We start from the raw sequence: 23029 nt of genomic DNA on the forward strand, positions 1-23029 counted from the left end.
AACGCATCTTTTGGCAGTTGGAGGAAATTGGAGTATCTAGTGAAATCCATTGGAACACGAGGACATGCAGATAGTGACTAGGGATCATTTCCAGTCTTTTGGACCTGCGACACAGAAGTACTAATTTCCTGTAGTGTGTATACCATTCGTGTGCTCTTTTATGTACATTATAATAATTCTTTACCACAGAATGACTGTTGTGAATGTTGTGTATAGTTTGATCAGAATCAGGTGAAATAACCCCAGATGTCCTCAAAATGCCTCAGGAGGCCTATTTTAACAAAATTTGATGGTTTTGATCTGCAATGTTTCTTGTAATAAAACCAAAATCTTTTTTCTGCATATTGATACCAAGGAAACCATGTAATTATTGAAAAAACAGCTGTATTATTAAAAACTCAGTTTCCCTTTTTTGTGCTAACACTTAAAATGAGATAGTTAACACTATTAACATTAATTTGCTTCACTGTCACTCAAACCCATTTATTTTCTAGTGTGATTTTTATGGAAACATCTTTGAAAGCAATTTACATTTGTTTAGTAACACAAGACTGGACTGCATAGGGAAAACGTTTTTTGTTTGCAATTGACAGTCCAAGTTGATTAAATCCCATTTATGATAGATAGATAGATAGATAGATAGATAGATAGATAGATAGATAGATAGATAGATAGATAGATAGATAGATAGATAGATACTTTATTAATTCCAAGGGGAATTATTCCAATTGTATATGCATATGCTGCCAGCATCGGGCACAAGGTTGTAACCAACAGTAGAAACGTCTTCATATTGCTAGTAAAATATGGTTAGGAGGTCTAGTATTTACTGAACTTTACTTAGAATGAACAAGACATTCGGTCAAACCTTTTTTCACCATAGTATCTCAGAAACAGTTACTATCCGTTTTTTGTCAAAAGCTATACTCACTGACTTTAAACAATAAATCATTTTATGAGTGTTAGTTCAGTACCTTCATCAATGAAATTTGAGAAGAGAGTCACAAGACTTATTCAAGATAACAGAAAGGCCACAGATACCCAAGTAACACCACTGATGCTCAGAAGGGTGACTTGGAATGAGCAGTGCATTAGACCCTGAAACAAATATGTTACAGCAGCAGAAAACCAAACCAGGTTACACTTCTGTCAGTTAAGAAAAAAAGGATTAGACTACAAGGAGAATGTGATTATCAAAACTGGACAACAGAAAGGTGGGAAAAATGTTGCCTTCCCCGAAGAATCACAATTTCTGCTGTAACATTCACATGTGTCACATTTTGGCATAAAGAGCACTGGTCCATTTCAAATTGCATTCATGGTACAATACAATACAATGCAATTTATTTTTGTGTAACCCAAAATCACACAAGAAGTGCTGCAATGGGCTTTAACAGGGCCTGCCTTTTGACAGCCCCCTAGCCTTGACTCTCTAAGAAGACAAGGAAAAACTCACAAAAAAAATCCTTGTAGGGAAAAAAAAATGGAAGAAACCTTGGGAAAGGCAATTCAAAGAGAGACCCCTTTCCAGGTAGGTTGGGCATGCAGTGGGTGTTAAAAAAAGAGGTAAATACAATACAGTACACAGAACAGAACACAGGTAATCCTCAATACAATATAATAGTGCAATAGAAATATTACAAGTACAGAATTCAATAATAGATGATATTACATAATATTATTTGGATTTGTTCAGAGACCTGGAGACCTCAGCCATCAAGCTGCCTTCCCCTATTGGCCATTTCACAGCCGAGTCAGCTCTGGGCTAGCCAATCCAATGAAAGGACCCCTCTACCCGATGATGCCTGCGATCCTCCATCAGAGATGACTTTACCTTAGGCAGGCAAAACAACTAGGCAGCTGGGGAGTAGCATCAGGTGCCACATTTGAATACCGAGAAGAGAAACAGAATAGGTGAGGGTTAGTAACAAATCATAACTATCATATTACTTATGCTTTAGTGCTAATGACTAACAACAGATATGCAGTCTGTACAGTTAATCAGCAGGCTAGGCTAGGCTACAGGCTAGCGATGATAGAGTAATGGTGCAAGGAAAGATTTCATTGCATATATTAGTCTTCTTAATACCAAATGAGAATCATTTAAATTCCAGTGTTAATAAGCATTGCTGCTGACTATGTGGATCCCTTTCATCCATTTTCAGTTCTTTTATTGAATCGACTAAGGGGCTTTGCTTGCTAATCAACCCCCCTCCCCGGCCCGCATCTCTGCCGCTGGTGTTGTAAAGAGGGGGGCTGAATGCACCCCAAGGAGACGCAGTCAATTGTCCGAAACCCCCCCTTAAACGGTGATACAATGGGAAACAAATACAGTTTTTTTACGTCCTCTTTGCTTGATCAGATGCTGGCTTACTGCTAATGCCGTGCCGCGTGATCTGCATCTCGCGCTGCGCACTTCTGTCATATCATCTATGTTCATATATTCGATCATTTACTCTTTTACCTTTTCATCAATATCGCATTGAATTTTGATTCCATGTTTGGAATTACATTGTGACAACACAATAGGGCTGTGCGATATGACCAAAATCTTATATCCCGATATTTCATTTCATATCCCGATATCACGATATAGTACATTTTCTTTGTATTCAGTGAATAGTTTATATAATCACCACTCCTTTTTTTCATTTAAATTAAAAAAATCAAAAATGAGAAGTACTTAACTTGTAATTATTTCTGTTCTTTTATTTAGAACATTTGAGCAAATGTTTGACTTAGAATGTAAACATAAAATGTTAATGTATCAAATATAAAACACTTTTCAAAAACAAATTACTAAAGGCCCAATATAAAATACTGCTTTATAAAATGCCTGACATAAACAAAATGTGAACTGTAGCAGCAATAACTCTCACAACATATATTAAATATAAAAGGATCAAAGCACTAACAACTAAACTATATAAGGCCAATAAACCCTTTAAACAAAATAAATACAAGTCTAACATTAACTGTCAAAACCAAATGTAAACATTGTACTTCAAACTGTAGCAGCAATAAGGCTTACGACAAAAATATATTAAATATATAATATTAAATATAATATTTTTTAGGCTACATTCTAGTAAAATGTTAATTTGCACATCGTAGTGTGGCAAATCTCCGTTAATGAGTTACAGCGGATCGCCCAGTGCGTGGGACTGGACGGCGCTAACGTGTTGATGCCGTCCAGCCCCAAGCACGGGTGATCGCGTAACTCGTTAACGGAGATTTGCCGTGTTAATGCAGTTGTGGCGTAAACGTAATGTAGCGTTCTGTTCTTTATTGTAGAGTTCTGTTCTGCAGTTTGTGTTCTGTGATTTACATCCCTCTCAGTTATTTATTCTGTTGTCCCTGTTATTTCTGATGGACTGTAATAGAGTGGAAGGTAAAGGAGGTTCGGAGGGATGGGGGAAGCGCTGTGAAAAAGGAGGAGTGGACGACGATCTTGTCGCCCCTAGCTAAGAGAGTTTGTTTTTGGATTGCTGTCTGTTCGGCGTGGTTGTGGCCAACAGCAACCATTTTTTTTTGTTTGTGTTTAATAAAGAGGTAACTAAACAAGTGACCGCCTCGAATCGTCATTACGTCTGGAAGACGCTACAGTAATTTTAACAAGATTAACGCTGACAGCAAACGCTGCAGGGAAAATTATGCCTTAAGCAAATTGTTTTGGTAGCAATTAATCTTCCAAGCTTTTAACATGCTCGTTTAAATAGTACCTTTACAACTGTAATATCCTACGTGGCCTGCCTCTCAGTTGTAAACTCTCTGCATGCTCGCTCACGTGCTTTTTGCGGAGGTGTAGAAGAGGTTTGTCGTGTTGGAGTCTGTGGTAGCGATCGGTTTGCAGCATAATTTGCACAGTACCATTTTCTGGTCCGTGTCAGACTTTTCAAATCCAAACCATCTCCATACTACAGAGGTAGCCCCTCGTTTAGGAACAAGGTCCTTCTGTGTGGAGCTACCTGGTGTTGCCTCGTCTTCATCAGCCATGCTAGTGTGTCTGCATCCACGTGGTGGCCATCAAAACAATGAAAAAAACATTGCCGTAAACAGTTTATTTTGCAACACCACGAAACAAACGATAACGTAATGTGCAGCGATAGACGTTTTCATATTGTCATCCGATATATATCGTTATATCGAACAGCCCTACAACACAATGTGTAACTGCCCATGAGTGAATATTGTTTCTTTCCCTTTACAAGAAATCTGTCTGACAATAGCATTCACACAAATGAGAAATGATTTCTCTTGCGGGATTTCACTTTTACCAAGCAGCAAATCTTTTAATTCTCGCGGATATGCCTCTTCATTGAGAAGAAATACTATTTTTTTTTTTTCTGATGGAAACATGAATTAGACGAACTACAAGTTTCCAACTTAAAGTTTAAATCCGAACAATATATTCTTCAATCTCTTTTCGCTGTTCCAATATTTCACCGAGTAATAATTTCCATTTGTCTTTACTATCCATTTTTTGAGAATTTTGAATTTTCATACTTCCAGTATCTCTAACCTGCTCTGCATATGTACCGCGTCAACAGTTTTGATTTCTTTACGACATTCTATTTTGTCATCTGCTCCTTGTTTTATTTCCGGCCCTGTTAAATCTTTTGGTTCAAAGAGTCATCTCGCAGGACGTGAAAGTGTCTCTCTGAGAAAATCACGTCTTGTCTCCTTCCAGCCTTCCAAGATTTTTTTATAATAGAGAGATATTTCCAGGAGCACAATCTCCATATCACAAAGCACATATCATCCCCGGCTATTTTCATGAACATGAGAGTGTCTTCGCTTTACACAACTGTCCTGCACAGTCCCAAAAACTCAGTTCAACATCCTTTGAATGTTAACCTAGGTAAGACTTCTGTTTATGGGATTACCCTTTTTTCACCCTTTTAAACTGCTGATTTTTTACAAATGCACTTCAGCTTATAGTACTGCTTAGTAATATTCTTCCATTTAGGGAGCAGAGTGAATTAGACCTAAAGGTTCTTTCTGCTAACTCTTTCCCTGGGCAAATTTAGCAGCACTAAGATCTAACATTTGATTTGCAGTCAACGGGCATGATCCAGCATTTTCCAAAATGCCCATATTGATGCTGGTTGCAGATTTTCATAGAACACTAGGAGAATGGGGGAGGCCTGTCTTTTATTTTCAAAATATTTTACTAATTGACTAGTTTAGTGTAACTGCCATAATAAATGGACAAGTGCGTGTGTGGTTGTCTGTGTATCTGAGCGTATCTTGGTTGCTATGTCTCTCTTACATGTTATTTGGTATGAGATTCATAAAAGCAGTGCTAATGTGTGTGCTGCACCATCTATTGGAATATAAAATGCAATGCATATTATTACCATATGCCTTATAAAATACATTTCAAAAGATGGAGCACTGCAAACATTAATGCTGAATTTGTCCAATGAAGAGTAATTGCTGGGTGGACAGAAATCAACTTATACATAAAAAAATAAATAAATATAGGCAAAACATGTAGAAGAAGGGTCAAAATGATCAAAAATGATATTAAAAAATCACAAATAAGTGTCTAAAATTAAGAAAATTGGTGCTATTGTACTCTTCTGTTGTCCGACATTGTAAGCTGGCAGCAGCAGCATGGTAGTGACTTCCTTGCACCTGTTCAGGCCATGCAAACAAGGTTTACAGCTGTAATGCTAATGATTGGTAACTTTGCATGAGTGAAAATAACGATAAATTAATTTGCACTTTGGGAAACCAAAGCCCCGACACATATAGAGTAGAGTCTCTAAACCAGGCCAATATGGTTAGCGTCCTTGGCTGCATTTCCCCAATTAAACAGCTCCAGTTATAAGAGTGTTCAGTTCGACAAGCCAAAATGGGTGGCTATATCTGAAGAGGAAAAGGTGCTGCGAAGGAAAAGGCTTGGGTGCATATTATTATACTAGACCAAGCAGAAAACCCATGCAATAAATAGTTATAACTACCAACATAAGTATACTGCATAAATAGGTTTTGCGTAATCCGTAGTGTAAGGATATGAACTTTAAATCACAATGTGGTTTTAGTGATTTTACAAATTGCCTGACATTTATGAAGAAACAATACTTTTTGTTTATTAAACAAAATTTGAAAATTACAGAAAGCAAAGCAGTTGGGCAGAAAAGCAATCTGGTTTTTCTAAAACTTCAGACAGAAAATGTGAATAAACAAAACCCTAGGCCTCACAGAAGGTCAAGTAGAAGTAGTATGTTAATTTAATGTAGTGAAAATAAAAGATCTGTTTATTTTAAAACCAGCTGTCAACTTCACTTTCTACAACACATAACATTAATGTAAACTTTGCAGGTTATCTAAGTTGGAACAATTGGTGAATTCCTGTATTTGTTCCTAAAACTGGTCTTAAACACAGAAGTTGGTCATACATATATTGTATAAGTGACTATTCATTGTTTGATGATAATCATCCACTGCTCATTTGTTGTAGTTCCAATTTTTGCTTGAAGATTTTGTATTATAACATGAACACTGAGCTTCTTATAGTTTTTTGTGCTGTCATAATGCAATGAAGAAGTGTTTTTTTTTTTTGAGTGGTGTTAGACACTATAATAAATAAAATATTTCTTTGTGTATTTTTGTCCACTAAATGAGACAGATTGACAGCATTAATGAGAAATGTATAGTTAACACCACAGCATAATGTGCAGAGCTGTCGATCAGCTTGGCAGGCTTGCAACACAGTGACATAAGTTGAGAAAAGCAGTACTTGCACATGACACCAGAGTGAAGAAATAAAGTCTTGAGATTTCATAAAATATAGAACATGCAACCAAGGGCAAGAGTTTTTTTTACCTTAATTATTTGTATATTCCTTCCTGTCTAAAGTGTACAGTATACTGAAATTATTTCAAGTATACTAACACATGGGATTAAGCAGACAACATTAACAAATACTGCAGTTATTTGTAGTAAATTGTAGTATCAGTTAGGAATTGAAAGGGCATTTAATTATGACCTTTCCTCTAGATAGATAGATAGATAGATAGATAGATAGATAGATAGATAGATAGATAGATAGATAGATAGATAGATAGATACTTCAGAAATCCACCAGCTCTATCCACTGTATAGAACATAAAGCTTACACAGCCATTATGCAAAATAGTAAAAAAAAAAGTGCAAATCAATGCAAAAATCCTCATGTCAATAACAGCAGCCAATAAGGTGAACTTAAAGTTAAAGGATGCATATTTAACAACATCTCTATATAGAATGGTTGCATTTAATAAGAAAATCATTTAAAGTAGCCTGAAGAGGCTTATTTAATGAAAAAGGTTTAGCCTTAAGAAGGTTTTCTACCTAGTACAAAATCTTTATAATTATTTGCATTTGGACGTTTTCCAAATTGTGCTTTATGAAACAGAATATAGACTTACCTATGTAGGTTTTGCAATGGTGACAGAAAAAAGGTTTTCATAGTTTTTTTTTTTTAATAATTGCCTTGATATGCAACAATTTTTTCATCACTCATTAAATGCACATATTCACAAACAGTCCTCATCTTACCTGAATAACTGAAGCCAAGTATACATTTTTAAATACATTTTTTGTTTGTCCCTAGAAGCTCAACCCTTCAGAGTTTGGGAAACTAAATTCCAACAGATCTCTCAATGAGAGTCTAAAGAAAAGGAACACCAAAATTAAAAATACTTGAAAAATTGAAAGGGCATATTTTACGGTTTACCTGCATGATTGACAGTGGAATAGTTGTAACATTAATTGCATATCAGAAAAACAAAATCTTAAATGCCGTTCAATCACCAGTATTTTGCATTGTCATAGGCTAAAGTCGTCCCTCTATGAGTGTGAAATAGAACTGATATTATACCTGGCAATCATATTAAATCATGCTTTCAAATAATAAAGCAGAAAATGTATATATTGTTATGAAATATATTTGGCAAAAATGATTAGAAATAAACTTTGGATATCTGCTTTTGTGGCTGGTCACATAGATTTGTACTGAATATTCCTTACCCAAAAGTCTTTACCTTTTTAAAATTTCTGTAATTCTCTTTTGAAATGAATCAGATATGGGTGCTTGATAGCAGCAGCAGCAGTAGGCACCACGTTCAAAGACCACACAGGGGAGGCTGTCTGAATGCATATGTGTGTGTGTCTTGCTTGAGAAGCATAAGAGCCTCACACACCTGAGTGTCTACGCCTGTGATATACCGACAGTTGCAGTGGTCTACAAAGCCAGGGCTAGGTGTCCTCTCTCAAAAGGACCGACTGCAACTAATTTCAGTGGAACATGAAAAGCTGTCAGCTTAATATATGTTTCACTTGTCTCAACTTGGTTCTGTTTCTCCGCTGGGATTTTCTTTGATTTCCAATTCTTAAACTGTGCCGGCAATTCTGTTTGTAATTTAAATCATGCCTCCAAGATTCTTATATGAAAAAGGAAGCACCCTGCTGGATGTGTGCTTTCTGCCCCCTGGTGTCACCTTAGTAAATAATGCAGAAAGATGATACTGTGCACTCCTCACTTATTAGAAAGCATGAGCAGCTGTCCGTTGTTTGAGCCTGGCATCCCGGCTAATCTCTGTCTAACCTTCATTTGTTTAAACAAAATAAGTTACTGGCTTTCTTTTTAAAGACCTTCTGATGGTCATTCACAGCTCTGGGTGGTTTTCCTTTCTTTGTTTATTTTTTTGTGTTTATTTTATTTGAGTGTATTTTATGTTGTGTTACTAGTATTCTTTATTATCTTTCAGGATGAGTTTGCCAAACCAGGTCTAAAGGTGAGTCAGGTCTGATTTGAAGCATCCCTCTGTTCCTAGAGCCTCTTAGTCAGTCAAGTTACAGCAGGGCTGCATTATCCTGAATGCTATCTAAGACGGTCCATGGTAAATGCAAATTGTTCTGTCTAAATGCACGTCACTACAAGGGATATGTCCAGCTTTTAAATGTCAGAAAATATGCCAAATATGCGTTATCAGTATTGAATTTATAAGATTTAGTCTTTTTCAAAGTCCTTCTTAAAAGACTATCTGGGAAGGCTTTAAAAAATGTTTGATAACTTTTCTTTTAAATTTTAAAGTAGTTAAAAAGCTTTTAAAAGTACAATAAATAACAGAAATTTCTTGAGCCTTAAAAGGCATTTGACAATGTTCATTCTTTCATTTAAAAATCTTCAGCCACATCTTGATTATGATTATAAATATCACAAGTATAATATGGCTTTAGTTTTAGACTTGATTGTTAATTAAGATTAATATTTTTGAGCTGCACTAATACTGTATAGTATATCTGGTGTAAATGAGGTTACATGAAAGTGGGCTATGGTGCATGGGCATCCCTCCAGATTAGGCTCTGGCATCCTGCACCTCTGTAATAGGACTATGTATGCCTGAATTGGAGGTTGGAATTTGTAGGTAAGCACCACTAGTCTTTCTTTTTTAAGATGGAGTTAAGTGAGTCTGCGTTCCTTAGTTGTACTTCATCGCTAATGATATTGTTCTTACTTTCATTGCTTTAATTATAATTAAGAGGATATCCAAAGTAAAGAGAATGATATGTGCCTATTTAAAACTGGGAGGATATGAATGAGTTTAGATATTTATAAAATAGCACTTTGTTGAGCAGGTGATCTGACCTGGCTAATGTTTCTTTGCTATATGTATTTTTCAGATACAAGTTGCAGAGATGGCAATGCCAGGAACTCCAGTCTTTAAAGGCAACATAGGAGATCATGTATGTATACATCTTGCTAAGTTTGTCCTTGTTCATTAGATAGGCTTTAAATGCCCTTTGAGCTGGACACTTCTCATGCTGATTTAACAGGGCCGAGAAAAGCTTTGAAACTGTGTGGCCTCAGTCTCCACTGGTTAGGCAGTTCATTTATCTAAAACTGTTACGCCAGTTCATCTTAAAAGAAAACTGTCCAGTTCTGTCAGAGAAGATGATAGTACTTTTAAGTGAAAAGAAGTTTAATTTCTCAATGTAGGAAATTTTTAAATATGAAAAGTAAGTGGTTTACTGTTTTTTTTTTAATTTATTCCAGGGTCATTTGGAGCATCCTGCTGTTCACTTAAAGGTACAGAAGAAGGACCGTCATGTGCAACCTGGAGTAACACTGATGTGTCATTGGTTGATTGAGGTTTTTTTTGTGGCGTATAAGTGAAGTGGAAATATAATGAAAGTGAATAATTAGTTAAAGTTGTACACTTATAGTTAACTCTATTATAAAAAGCTTTAAAGGGCAGTATGTATGGAATCAGCTTGTTTAGGGTGACCTGGAGATGTTATGCAGATTAACTTTATTAATATTGATTTGAACTCAGCCTCTTGTTTAATTAAATCCAGACATCTCTACATTTATTGAATTTAATTGATAATCACATCAAGCAGCAGGTGGCACTGCTGTGGCCTCAAAGCTGTTAGACCCCTAAATCATTTCTAGTTTGGGTACTTTCTGTTTGTAATGTTCAACTGACTTTAAAATTTTAGAACCCAGAAAATTACAGTTTTTCAAATGGAGAAACCAAAAAGAATAGTCATTTATCAGAAATGGGTCTAAGCACATATACAAAACTTGTAGTACAAAAGAAAACATAAGACAAAATCCTAAAACTGATCTCATATTTTCTTTAACTAAATTTCAAAATGACAAATTTTGTTTTGATATGTAGGAGTGGAATGGTTTTTTTGCCCAGGTTAGCTCATTTCCTGTACCTTATTCTTATATAAGAGAGGGATAATTGTTTGCTCTGCAGTTCTTGAAGCATAAGAAAGGTGTGTTGTATTAGTAAACAGTAATATATTCAATCTCATCTAATTTAAGATTTTTTTATAGTTAAGCAACTATGTATGTAACAAAGCTGCATATCATAATTTACTCAGAAACATTGCATGCCACCTTGAGGCAAATTCTCTGTGTTAATTTTAAATCTATAAATGATGAAAATGTCTGTCATGGTGGTGTGATCTAGAGTCTGTGGATTTCACCTTGGAAACATAAGGGAGCGGGTTCAACCTGAACCTACATATCATTACATAACTGCAAGGTAATTAACTTGCCCCTGCTCAACATGTAGGAAATACTTTTGTGATTATATTTTAACCTGTCAGAAAAATGAATTAAACCAACCTAAAGTGTCCAGAAGAAGGTACACAAAACATTAAGTGGCGAGGATACCACATGACACTCATCCCCATGGAAATTGATAGAAAAGAAAAAAAGTTTTCTCCTCAACAACCTCTCTGCAGGCTGACTGTCCACTCATACATACCATCTCCGACTCCAAAGTCAACTTACGTTTCTTAGCTCATACACGAAATGAAAAATATGCAATACGAAAATCTGTACTTATTGGTTAGAGGAGGGGATGGGAATTACTTCCTTGTGCATCAATACACTTTTCTGCATGCCGCACCATATTGTCATAGATGCGACACAGCTCAGCCTCTTCAATTTTTCTAATTTCACTCCGAATATTGTCCTTCAGTTCCTGTAATGTCTTTGGATTATTGACATACACTTTTGCCTTCAGATTGTCCCACAGGTAAAAGTCGCAAGTGGATAGGTACGGTGATCTTGGTGGCCACAAACCTTTGCTGACATTTAGTTCCTCTGTGAAGACGAAAGTGACTTGTGAGAAGTGTGACATGTTGCTCCATCCATGTCGCAACAGCACCTGCCTATATAATAGCTCAAGCCAAGTGATTGGAGACGGTTCGGTTTTTCGTGCACCACTCTTTATATTGTGTAAATCAGCTGGATTTACATTCATCCCCACCTAACTGAGTTAGGCAAACTAGGGAAAAAAGGAGAACTGTTCAGTTGTGATTAACACTAGAATTACCAGAGCCTACGAAAAAACCTGTAGTCTGGCCCACTTTAAATCCATTTGCACCTCTCCGTCAGCGTATTTTGTCCTGTAAATGTACCGATAAAGACAAGCAGCAAGCAGCCTGCTATCCCATCCCCCCACCACCGCAGAACGTGCACAATGTTCTTCCAGCTCATACCTTGATTGATTATCTGGGAGTGAAGTGCTGGAGTTTTAAAGTTGAAATAATAGATCACTATTTGGAACACATGCACTTCATGTTTGTTCCGTTTCTACAATAATCTGTGTAAACACATTGTTAAAACAGAAACGTTGTTCATATTTTAGTAGTAAATGACAAAATCTTGGCATAAACTATATAATGTGGAACACCTGAAGTCCAAAGATCAAATAATCAAAACTATATTACACTATTAATAATAAAAACACATTCACTCTTATCACACTATTTAAAACAAAACGTTGCAGGCCTGATTCAGTAGCTTGTGAGCGTATGATAAAAACCTAACGGTCCCTTCACTCCACCAGGAGCAACAAAACAAAATAAAAAAGTACCCTACTTGGCAATGTGGTTATCAGTCCATCAAATCCTTCCGACTTCTCGCCTCTATCCACGAGCAGGGAACCGCTGCTGAGCTAATCCTGAAAGCGCTCCAAATAAACGAACGCCCACCAGAAGCGTGTTGAGCTGCGTTAGCTACTGCCTCTTCACCTTGCTACTTTTCCTCGCTGAGTTAACGAGTGGTTCATTGCGGATAAACACTGCTAACGCCTAATCGAAATTCTCCGCTTATATCAGCAGTTCATATTCCAGCAAATTATCGTGCTGATAATTTGTCTCCCCAAACTTTCTGCTACACCAACTCGGCCCTGCTTTCTCCTCTCTTTTTCTTTTTCTCTCGCGGTTCTTCCACCACCTTCCGTTTTTTCTACCCATCCGGTTATCAAAATAAAAGTCTGCATAACCAGGTAACGAACTGCTACACTAAAACGAACAGTTTAAAACATAACATTTACATTTTTTTTACATCAGTAACTTATTTACATAAATCAGTTAGTTAGTTAAGCACATTTTTAACCTGGGCTACACCCTCCCCCTTTTAAATGTCTGGTGTCCCCAACAGACTTAACTATTTACTCATAATAATGGGTAAGGTGGCAAACATTCACATTTCTAACTGTTCCCAATTTTAATTACAACACCTCTGTGTATGATTGTAATAGGCTGATCTCTGCCTTTCCCTGGCTCATCATATGTTAACTTAACTACTGGTTTCACTGCTCTTTTGGGACGTGACTCAGTCTCTCTAAGTCTTCTGGAATTACTAGGACTTTCTGTCTCTTTTATAGCTGGTGCCCCAGTAGTGTCTGGGTCTTGTTCCGACTCTTCTTTACTGGAAAGACTGTCACATTCAGAAGCAGAATCCTGGCTAGACTCTTGTTCTCTTTCATTTAGGGGTTCTTCCTCAGAACCATTCTCGTCATGGCCCTCATCTGACTGTGAATGAGTAACCACTTCTTCTAAAACAACCGAGGATTCAGCAGAACTCCTTGGCTTTTGCTCCAAATTCCTTGATTGTGTATAATAGGGTCTACTAGGTTGACAGTATTCAGAGTCAGAGGATAAGTCTGAATCTTGGAACTCATGTGAGGTTTTGAACCTCTGGTATGATTCGCTTTCTTCTCTTATAAGTCTCATCTCTGGTGTCTGGCTTGACAGGAGAATCACTATCCACCTCTGTCCTTGGAAATCGTACAAGTTGTCCTATCGGGAGAATGTGGTCTCTGTGAATTGTTTTGATGTCTCCTTTTCCCCTTTCAGGTTTAACCCTATAGACAGGAAGATTGGGCATTTTTCCCATTACTGTGTATGGAACAGAACTCCATCGGGTTTGCAGTTTGTGTTTTCCTTTCAGTCCTAAGTTCCTAATTAAGACTCGGTCACCAATCTCCAGAGACTGGAAACTAACTCTTTTGTCATAGGCCCTTTTATTTCTTTGATGACTCTTATCAGCTGCCTCAGAGGCTAATTGGAAAGCCCTCTGCAAGTCTTCCTTCAACTTTGCAACATACACTGAGTGACTATCTCCCTTTCCTTCGGGAGATGTACCAAAACACACATCTACAGGAAGTCTGGCCTCTCTACCAAACATCAAAAGTAGGGTGAATACCCTGTGGCATCACATCTTGTACTGTTGTAGGCATGGACCAAATATCCTACATGTTGGCTCCATTGTCGTTTCTTATTTTTACACAAAGTCCCTAACATGGAGAGTAAAGTTCTATTGAATCTTTCCGGCTGGGGATCTCCCTGCGGGTGATAGGGAGTAGTACGTGACTTCCTAATTCCCATCATCTTTAAGAGATCTTTGATTACACGACTTTCAAAATCTAGCCCTGATCAGAATGGATTCTAGCAGGCAGGCCATAATGCACAAAGTACTTGTCAACTAGGATCTTTGCCACCGTATGTGCTTTCTGATTCTTTGTAGGAAAGCCTGGGCATAGCGTGTGAAATGATCAGTGACCACTAAAACATTTCCCAGGCCCCTGGAGTCAGGTTCTATTGAGAGAAAGTCAATACATACAAGGTCCATTGGCCCAGTACTGGTGATCTGATGTAAAGGAGCTGCCTTTTGACAAGGGGATTTCGAAGAATACATTTGCCACAGTTCTTAACATGCTGCTCTGCATCTTTTGACATTTTGGGCCAGAAAAATCTACTCCTCAACAAGTCAGTAGTTCGATCAATGCCAAGGTGTCCTAAATCATCATGCAATGACTTTAGCACAGTTTCACGAAACTCCTTTGGTAAAACAAGTTGTATGAATTGTTCACCTGAAGGTCGTTTGCTTCTCCGATGAAGTAAGCCATCCTTCAGGATCAGTTTGTCAGCTTCTCTTTTCAACTGAGCGAGCTCTGGACTATTAGTGGTATCCTCTGGCCAGGTCTGTTGCAGAATTGCTTGAATAGCAGGTCCAATCACATTATCAGCTCTCTGAGCCCGTAGAAGTTCTGGTTTTGACATGTGCTCCAGTGACTTCAATTCCAAGCGCATTGGGAATGCATAAATGTCAGGAACACAATCAGAGGATGCTCCCAACTGATCCACATACCTGGGTGGACTGTCTAAAGATTTGAAGAGGCAGACCCGTTGACAGATGGACTTCACCCCCTCCTGGGATATGGCCTCCCATTCGGTAATGTCAACATCATTTGGAAAGTTTCTAGAGAGAAGGTCAGCATCTATGTTGTGCTTACCGGTCGGTACTGTACAGCAAAATTATATGTGGATAAGGCGAGCCATCTGTGTCCAACTGCATTTAGTTTTGCTGTTGTCAGCACGTAAGTCAAGGGATTGTTGTCCGACGCACTGTGAATTTAGCCCCATACAGGTAATCATGGAATTTGTCCACAACAGCCCACTTGAGAGACAGGAACTCAAGCTGGTGTATCGGATAGTTCTTTTCAGATTGACTCAACTTCCTACTGGCAAATGCCACTGGTCTTAATCCCTCAGGGTGTTCCTGGTAGAGAACAGCTCCAATTCCCTTTAAGCTAGCATCCACATGTAGGATATATGGCTTGTCAGGATCAGCAAATGCCAGCACAGGTGTATGGGTCAGACAATATATGATCTTATAGAATGCATCAGTACAAGACTGGTCCCATCTGTTGCCAAAGGGCTCCGACTCTCTCAGGTAGCTCTTGATAGGATCTTTGTTATGCTTTCGCTCCTTTGTGTTGGGGCATAACCTTTTGTTAGTTCAGTTAGTGGCCGGACAATAGAAGCATAGTTGGCTATGAACCTCCTGTAATAACCACAAAAGCCTAAAAAGGATCTCAAGGTTTTCAGGTCAGTAGGCTGGGGCCAGGTGATAACGGCCTCAATCTTTTCTGGATCAGGAGAGACACCATCTGCTGACACAATGTGTCCAAGATACTTCACCTTGGACTGACAAAACTGACACTTATCAAGGGAGATCTTCAGACCAGCCTCTTCAAGTCGGTCGAGCACTTTGAGAAGTCTCTCCTCATGTTCTTCCAAAGTCTTTCCGAAGATTATCAAATCATCCAGATACACAAGAACTTGGAGCAGGTTCATGTCACCAACTGTTTTTTCCATCAATCTTTGGAAAGTAGCAGGGGCTCCAGTTATTCCCTGGGGCATACGTTCAAACTGGAAAAACCCCAGGGGGCAGATGAATGCAGTCTTCTCCTTGTCTTCCTCAGCCATGGCTATTTGATAATAGCCACTCCTCAAATCAAGGACAGAAAACCACTTGCTTCCAGACAAGGAATCCAATGCATCATCAATGCAAGGTGTTGTATACTGATCAGGCACTGTTCGGCTGTTCAGTAGTCTATAATCAATGCACATCCTTATAGTCCCATTTTTCTTTCTCACAATCACTATTGGTGAAGCATAGGGGCTGCGAGACTCTTTAATAATGCCCGCACATAGGAGCTCCTGGAGGTGATTTCTCACATCATCGATGTCTGCAGGAGTGAGGCGGTGAGAACGCTGTCTAAATGGTTTGGGGTCAGATAGCCGAATGGTATGCTCTACCCCTTTAGCTAATCCCACATCCCAGTTATTCAAGGAGAAAACGTTGGGTCTTTTGGACAGCTTCTGCTTCAACCGTTCTTTCCACTCCTCTGAAACAGGTGAGTCCCCAAAATTAATCTGGCTGACATCCAAACTTGCTGATGGTGTCTTTTCAGGAGGGACAGCAGTAACACTTTCAGTGAGATACATATGTCCCATGACTGTTCCCACTGGTATGATCGCCTCTAATTGACTGGTTCTGGATCAAAATTCGGAAACTGTTAACATTCACTTCATGGGCTGGCACAACCATGGACTGCAGTAACACGCTGGCAGGAAGTGGAGCTAAGGGAGATGAATCAACCATCAGTATCTCTTTCCCTAATGGACGATTAAAATCAACTTTACAGACAATTGGCTGGTCCTCATCCGGGTGAATAGTCAAAGATCCGGGGCCCTGCCATGTCACCACACCAACTTTGTCATCTTCATCACAGGTGAGTGAGACAGGATCAGTAACAGCAATCTCATTGATGCAGTCAGCCTGTATTCCTAGAGTTTGTGTGATATCAAATCCACGGTCTCTGCACTGCTTTACTAAACTCCTGACATGACTGGTATTTGTGCCAACAATAACAGGGGTCTGGTCCGCAGTCCTAGGACTGGGGCAAATGAGTGCAAGAACAGTTACAGTTTTACAGGTACCAATAACTTCAGCTGGGTACTCAAGGTCCACTACAATGTAACCACGGTAGGGGTAACTATCCTGTGATTCACTCAAACCCCAAATAGCCAGTCCAGACACAGGATGTATTGGGACATCACACAGGTGTTCTTGATACCATGCCTCGAAGATGATAGTAACCTGGGAGCCACTGTCAAACAGAGCATCACAGGAATGACCATTAACTTTTAACTGTACTATGCTAGGTGGACCAATCAAACCATCAGGTATTCCTGCCTGTTCTGGTGCGATTGCAAAACTTCTTTTAACTATGCAGTGTTTTTCATCCCTTGACGGGTTAGTCCTAGGCTGACTCTCCCTAGACGGTTTCAGGGCATGAATTAGTCTTTTAATGACTTTGCTCTGATTCTCTTGATTATTGCACTTATTTGCAAAATGTCCATTTTCCCCACACCGGTAGCAGAATTGCTCCTCAGCTAGTCTGGAGATTCTAGGGGAAGAGCTTACTACTTTAGGGGAAACTTCCACTGCTGACACCGTAGTTGGGTTGGCTGAACTATCGGCTGGTGTCATTTTCTTATTTAATTGGATCTGTAGTCTCTTTACTTGTTTCTGTAAAGCACGGAGCTCACCTACGTGTGTATCGGCTGGAACATACTATCTGAGCACTCTTTCTGAGTTTCAGTCGATGAAATTGCAGCAGATGTAACTATAGACTTGAGCTCCTTAAGTTCCGCTTTTAAGCTTTGAATCTCAGCTTGTTTTAAATCACTTGTCTGTTTTGGCTGTACCGGATGCACAAAAGCGTGAGTTTCCTCCTGGAAGCCTCATATTCTTCTTCAGCGTATTTCACTCAAGAGTTGTAGAAAGGTGGGTGGCTCAGTCTTTCTCTCTCTAAACGCAACTGAATTAGCATTAGGTCTGCGCAACGGCACCTCTCAATAACTGCTCCAAACGTGCTCTATCCATATTAGCATGGGGAAGGCCACCTCTCTGAACAACCTTAGAGAGAGACCGTTCTAAACGCCTGAGGAAATCTGACAATTTCTCCCCTGTTTGCTGCTGCATCAGTCTAAAAGCAAAATACAGATCATCCCCTGATTCTGCAGTCCCAAAGGCACTTTCAAGAGCTTCTAAGTACTTTGTAGGGTTAGCATCAGGATCACTGGTTCGTACAGCCTTTGCTATTTCTAGTGCTGGGCCTTTTAAACTCTCCATTAAACGGCGTTTTTTCTCCTTAGCTGTATATTCACTCTCCTCCACCATAAGCCATGCTTGCTCAAGCCAGTGGTCAAACTGCTCCTCTCCTGCTGGGACAGGCTGTGTTCCTGAGAAGATGCGAGGCGATATCCACCTTCAGACGAGGGTCTATGGGTCTTTTCTAAGAAGTCACCAAATGCCTGTATCACTGAATCAGCTGAGCCAGTGGGCTTCTGTGCACCTGGCAGTAGAGCTTTAATGTCCTCCATAGTTTTCCCCTCAGCCTGCATTAGCAACTTTAATTTGGTATGAAAGTTTTCATCTGCAGCTGGGGCTCTATCTATGATAACTAATGGCCATGCCTCTCCACCCTCAGGAGGATGCACCTCAGGTGGGACACTTTCGGCAGTTAGGGCGTTTTGCTTTCACACAAGACCATGAGGCTGTTCAGTTCCAAATTGAAAATCCTTCCCTAACACGTACTCTGCCCAAGCACTTAATAGTCCCAAGAGTCTCTTCAATATGTGCTATTTCCACATCTTCAGGGACAATAACTAACAGTCCATGAGCCTCACTCAATCCTTCACCCCTGCACCATTTCTTTAACTCAGAAACTAACTCAGTTTTCTCAGCCATTACTTAGCGGAATTTTTTTTTTCAAAACTAAACCAAACAAAAAAACTCACTGGTTACCCAAGACACAGTTATCCCAGCGGTGCCTCCATTTTATGTAGCCCGTCTACTCTAACAGTGTGTAGAAAGGGGCCCCGAGTTCTTCACTCCAATGCCTAAATTAGTATAATTTTAATTACTTTAATATTTTGAGTCTCGGGTCACTATGAACAAAACATTATTAATTAAGTATAGCAATACACTGGTCAGGTAATAACAAATAAATAAAGGTAGATTAAGTTACCTGTTACATTTGTTCCCAACTCAATGGTTTATACTAAACAAACTTATAGAAAAACACCAAGAAACTGGGTTATAAAACAATGGTAAACTCCCCTTTTAATTATAAACCAACAAAACACAAGTAATAAACTGGAAATAATCAAAACTATATTACACTATTAATAATAAAAACACATTCACTCTTATCACACTATTTAAAACAAAACGTTGCAGGCCTGATTCGTAGCTTGTGAGCGTTGCTATAAAAACCTAACGGTCCCTTCACTCCACCAGGAGCAACAAAACAAAATAAAAAAGTACCCTACTTGGCAATGTGGTTATCAGTCCATCAAATCCTTCCGACTTCTCCGCCTCTATCCACGAGCAGGGAACCGCTGCTGAGCTAATCCTGAAAGCGCCTCCAAATAAACGAACGTCCACCAGAAGCGTGTTGAGCTGCGTTAGCTACTGCCTCTTCACCTTGCTACTTTCCTCGCTGAGTTAACGAGTGGTTCATTGCCGGATAAACACTGCGAACGCCTAATCGAAATTCTCCGTTTATATCAGCAGTTCATATTCCAGCAAATTATCGTGCTGATAATTTGTCTCCCCAAACTTTCTGCTACACCAACTCGGCCCTGCTTTCTCCCTCTTTTTTCTTTTTTTCTCTCTCGCGGTTCTTCCACCACCTTCCGTTTTTTCTACCCATCCGGTTATCAAAATAAAAGTCTGCATAACCAGGTAACGAACTGCTACACTAAAACGAACAGTTTAAAACATAACATTTACATTTTTTTTACATCAGTAACTTATTTACATAAATCAGTTAGTTAGTTAAGCACATTTTAACCTGGGCTACACAAAGATCAAATAAACACTTTCACAAAAGGTTCAACAGACATTACAACAGTTTCCGTGGTGTAGTGGTAAGATTCGCTGACTTGTAGTCAAAAGTCCACGGTTCGATCCCGACTCCCTGCTATATTTGCCGTTTTCAGTAGTGAGCTACTCTTATTGTTAATATTATGCAGTACACACATACATTTGTTTTGCGTCTGTAACAGACAGTGTACATTTAATAAGACTTGTAAAAGTTACCGTTTATTTTCACTTTTATTCTCTCAGTCATGATCACAATATACTACCGCCCTAGGAATCTGATGCTGTTAGTTTTTATTTGAAACTGGGAGTAACTGTAGATGTGAGTGATGTTTTGAGGCAATGGAACTGGACATTCTCTGATCTGTAGGGATAAAAGCTGACACACAAACGCTGGTGAATCTGCCTTCTTCATATCTCACCGTCACTTGATTTTTTTTTATTCAGTTTTATTGAGTGTTCCTGCTCACGCTGAATTAGTATGCACCATATGGTCTACTAGTAAAATACCCGCGCTTTGCAGCAGAGAAGTAGTGTGTTAAAGAAGTTATGAAAAAGAAAAGGAAACATTTTAAAAATAACGTAACATGATTGTCAATGTAATTGTTTTGTCACTGTTATGAGTGTTGCTGTCATCAAGGATTTGATTATCATTATTTCTTTCAATCAGGTTCATATTTGGAGGAAGTGTTGTGTTCAAGTTACATTCCGTGTTTGTCAACCGTTGTAAAGATAACAGGTTTCATTCATCGAAGTGTTCACTACCCAAATCTGTACTCGTGAATCTAAGATGTTTAACAGGCATTCTCGGTATTAACTTGTAGATTTGCCTGCGAGTATTTAGCAACAGCATGTCTATTAACTTGTGGATTTGCCGGCAGCGTCACAAAGTTGTTTCCATCTAGCTGCATCAGAAAATGTACCACGATGTCTGACACACCTCCTTTTTACTGTTTTCTCACAGCTTGGATTGCTGCTTTCATAATCGGTTTGAGTTTCATGGTTTGTTTCAATTACGTTTGTATTTGCAGGGCTTGTTGTGTTGAAGTGACATTCGGCATCTGTCAAGCATTGTAAGCATACAACCGGTTTAATTGATAACTTTGCATCCAGTTTTTGAGAGTTGAAACATTCATAAACATCAAAGTGTCCAGTACTCAAATCATCACCTGTGAATCTAAGATGTTTAAGAGGCTTTGGCAGTTCTCCAAAGGTGTAAAATATTTGGCCATTTCGGTACACTTGAAAGCGACAACCGAACAATTCAGCGGCAGCCGTTAACTCACATGCAGAACCATAGGTGAAGGCAGTGCTCCTGTGAAGTATAATTATCTTCTGTACCGTCATCATCAGTCCACACCTTCAACCTGTCCCAGTCATTCAATACATAAAACACAATGTTCCTCTGGATAGCAAGAGTGAGCCTGATATGGCCATGCAATATGTAACACAGAGAATGGAGAAGGCAGGCGGCATCTCCGAGCATGGAAACCACTCGGTAAGTGACAGTTCTTTGATCAATGGTGATCACCACGATAGACATGTTAATGGGGGTACGGTTGGAGCAGTAAAGGAAATGGGTACCTGAACAGTAAACTAAGTCTAAAATACCTACACAATAACTATAATCGTAATAAACAAACAATAAAACAGCAGAGAAGCCATGGATTAAATAAAAAGGTTGCAGTTATCAGCAGGGAGACATGAATACCATGGCGAAGCAAAGAAGGGAATGAAGAGACCAGAGCGCCGGACAGCCTTATATGTGCAGGCAGCCAATTACATGGGAGGCGTTGGGATGGATGATGCAATATAGGCAGGCAGCCAACTAGGTGGGAGGCGTGGGGATGGGGGACGCAACGTCGCCTCACACGGCGACCAAGCTGCAGGCTATGGACGTATATATGTATGTAAGTAGGATTCAATTATGACCGTTACGCGTAGAATTTCAAAATGAAACTTGCTTAAATTTTGTAAGTAACCTGTAAGGAATGAGCCTGCCAAATTTCAGCCTTCTACCTACACGGGAAATCGGAGAATTAGTGATGAGTGAGTCAGTGAGGGCTTTGCCTTTTATTAGTATAGATGATGTCAAAGACGCACTGATAAAAAAAAAAACAACAGAGACATAGGTATATATGATATTTGGAATTATTCATTTTATGACCTGTATAGTACATTTTGGAAAACATTATGTACTATACAGGTCATAAAATAAATAATTCTAAATATCATATATACCTATGTCTCTTTTTTTTGACATCATATCAAATCAATCAATCAAGGCATGAGCTAGGAGAACATTGTGTACGTTCTGTGGTGGTGGGGGAATAGGATAGCAGGCTGCTTGCTGCTTGTCTTTATTGGCACATTTACAGGACAAAAAACGCTGACGGAGAGGTGTGAACGGATTTAAGGTGGGCCGGATCTACAAGTTTTTTCCGAGGCTTTGGTAATTCTAGTGTTAAGAGACTTTGTGGTTACATATTAAATATTACACATAATTGTGATCATCTACAATTTGCATATTGTCACAACGAGTTTATAAAGGATACCATATCTCTTGCATTTCATATCAGCCTGGCAAATCTGGATATTGGAAAGTTTTATTCCATAGGTCTTTTTGCAGCTCAGGATGTAACACTGCTGTACCCTTAATGAAGACCACCAAACACCGCCCTTTTCAACTAGACTTTGGACTTTCAAACCTTTGTTGTTCACCTGTGACTTTGCGGCCGGACGCACCTCCAGCTCTGTCAATAAATTTCATGATGACACTCTTTTCATACCTCATGAAACAATGATGAAACAGCTAATGGGGAAGTTTAATTCCTGGCTCAGTGGTGCCGGGACAACAGTCTCACACAGCCATTTAGGTCAAAACAGATGCTGTGGAGAGGGTGAGCAGCCATGTGTTTCTTCTATCACAGATACATTGAGGTGGGTATAAAATATTACAGCTCTTATCAAAAAGGCTTACCAGCT

General features: G+C 39.0%; 1 protein-coding gene across 5 annotated transcripts in view; it reads left to right on the plus strand.

Moving 5' to 3' along the window:
- Nucleotides 1-23029, plus strand: part of col16a1 (collagen, type XVI, alpha 1) — a 350415-nt gene that overhangs the window by 170223 nt on the left and 157163 nt on the right. For all 5 annotated transcript variants that reach the window (XM_039740383.1, XM_039740384.1, XM_039740386.1 and 2 more), the window contains 3 exons: nt 8760-8786; nt 9676-9738; nt 10049-10081. In XM_039740383.1, coding sequence (XP_039596317.1) covers nt 8760-8786; nt 9676-9738; nt 10049-10081 — 123 coding nt within the window. The remainder of the gene's footprint in view (nt 1-8759; nt 8787-9675; nt 9739-10048; nt 10082-23029) is intronic.

The sequence above is a fragment of the Polypterus senegalus genome, chromosome 17 (assembly GCF_016835505.1).
Source record: "Polypterus senegalus isolate Bchr_013 chromosome 17, ASM1683550v1, whole genome shotgun sequence".
NCBI classification, from domain to species: Eukaryota; Metazoa; Chordata; class Cladistia; order Polypteriformes; family Polypteridae; genus Polypterus; species Polypterus senegalus.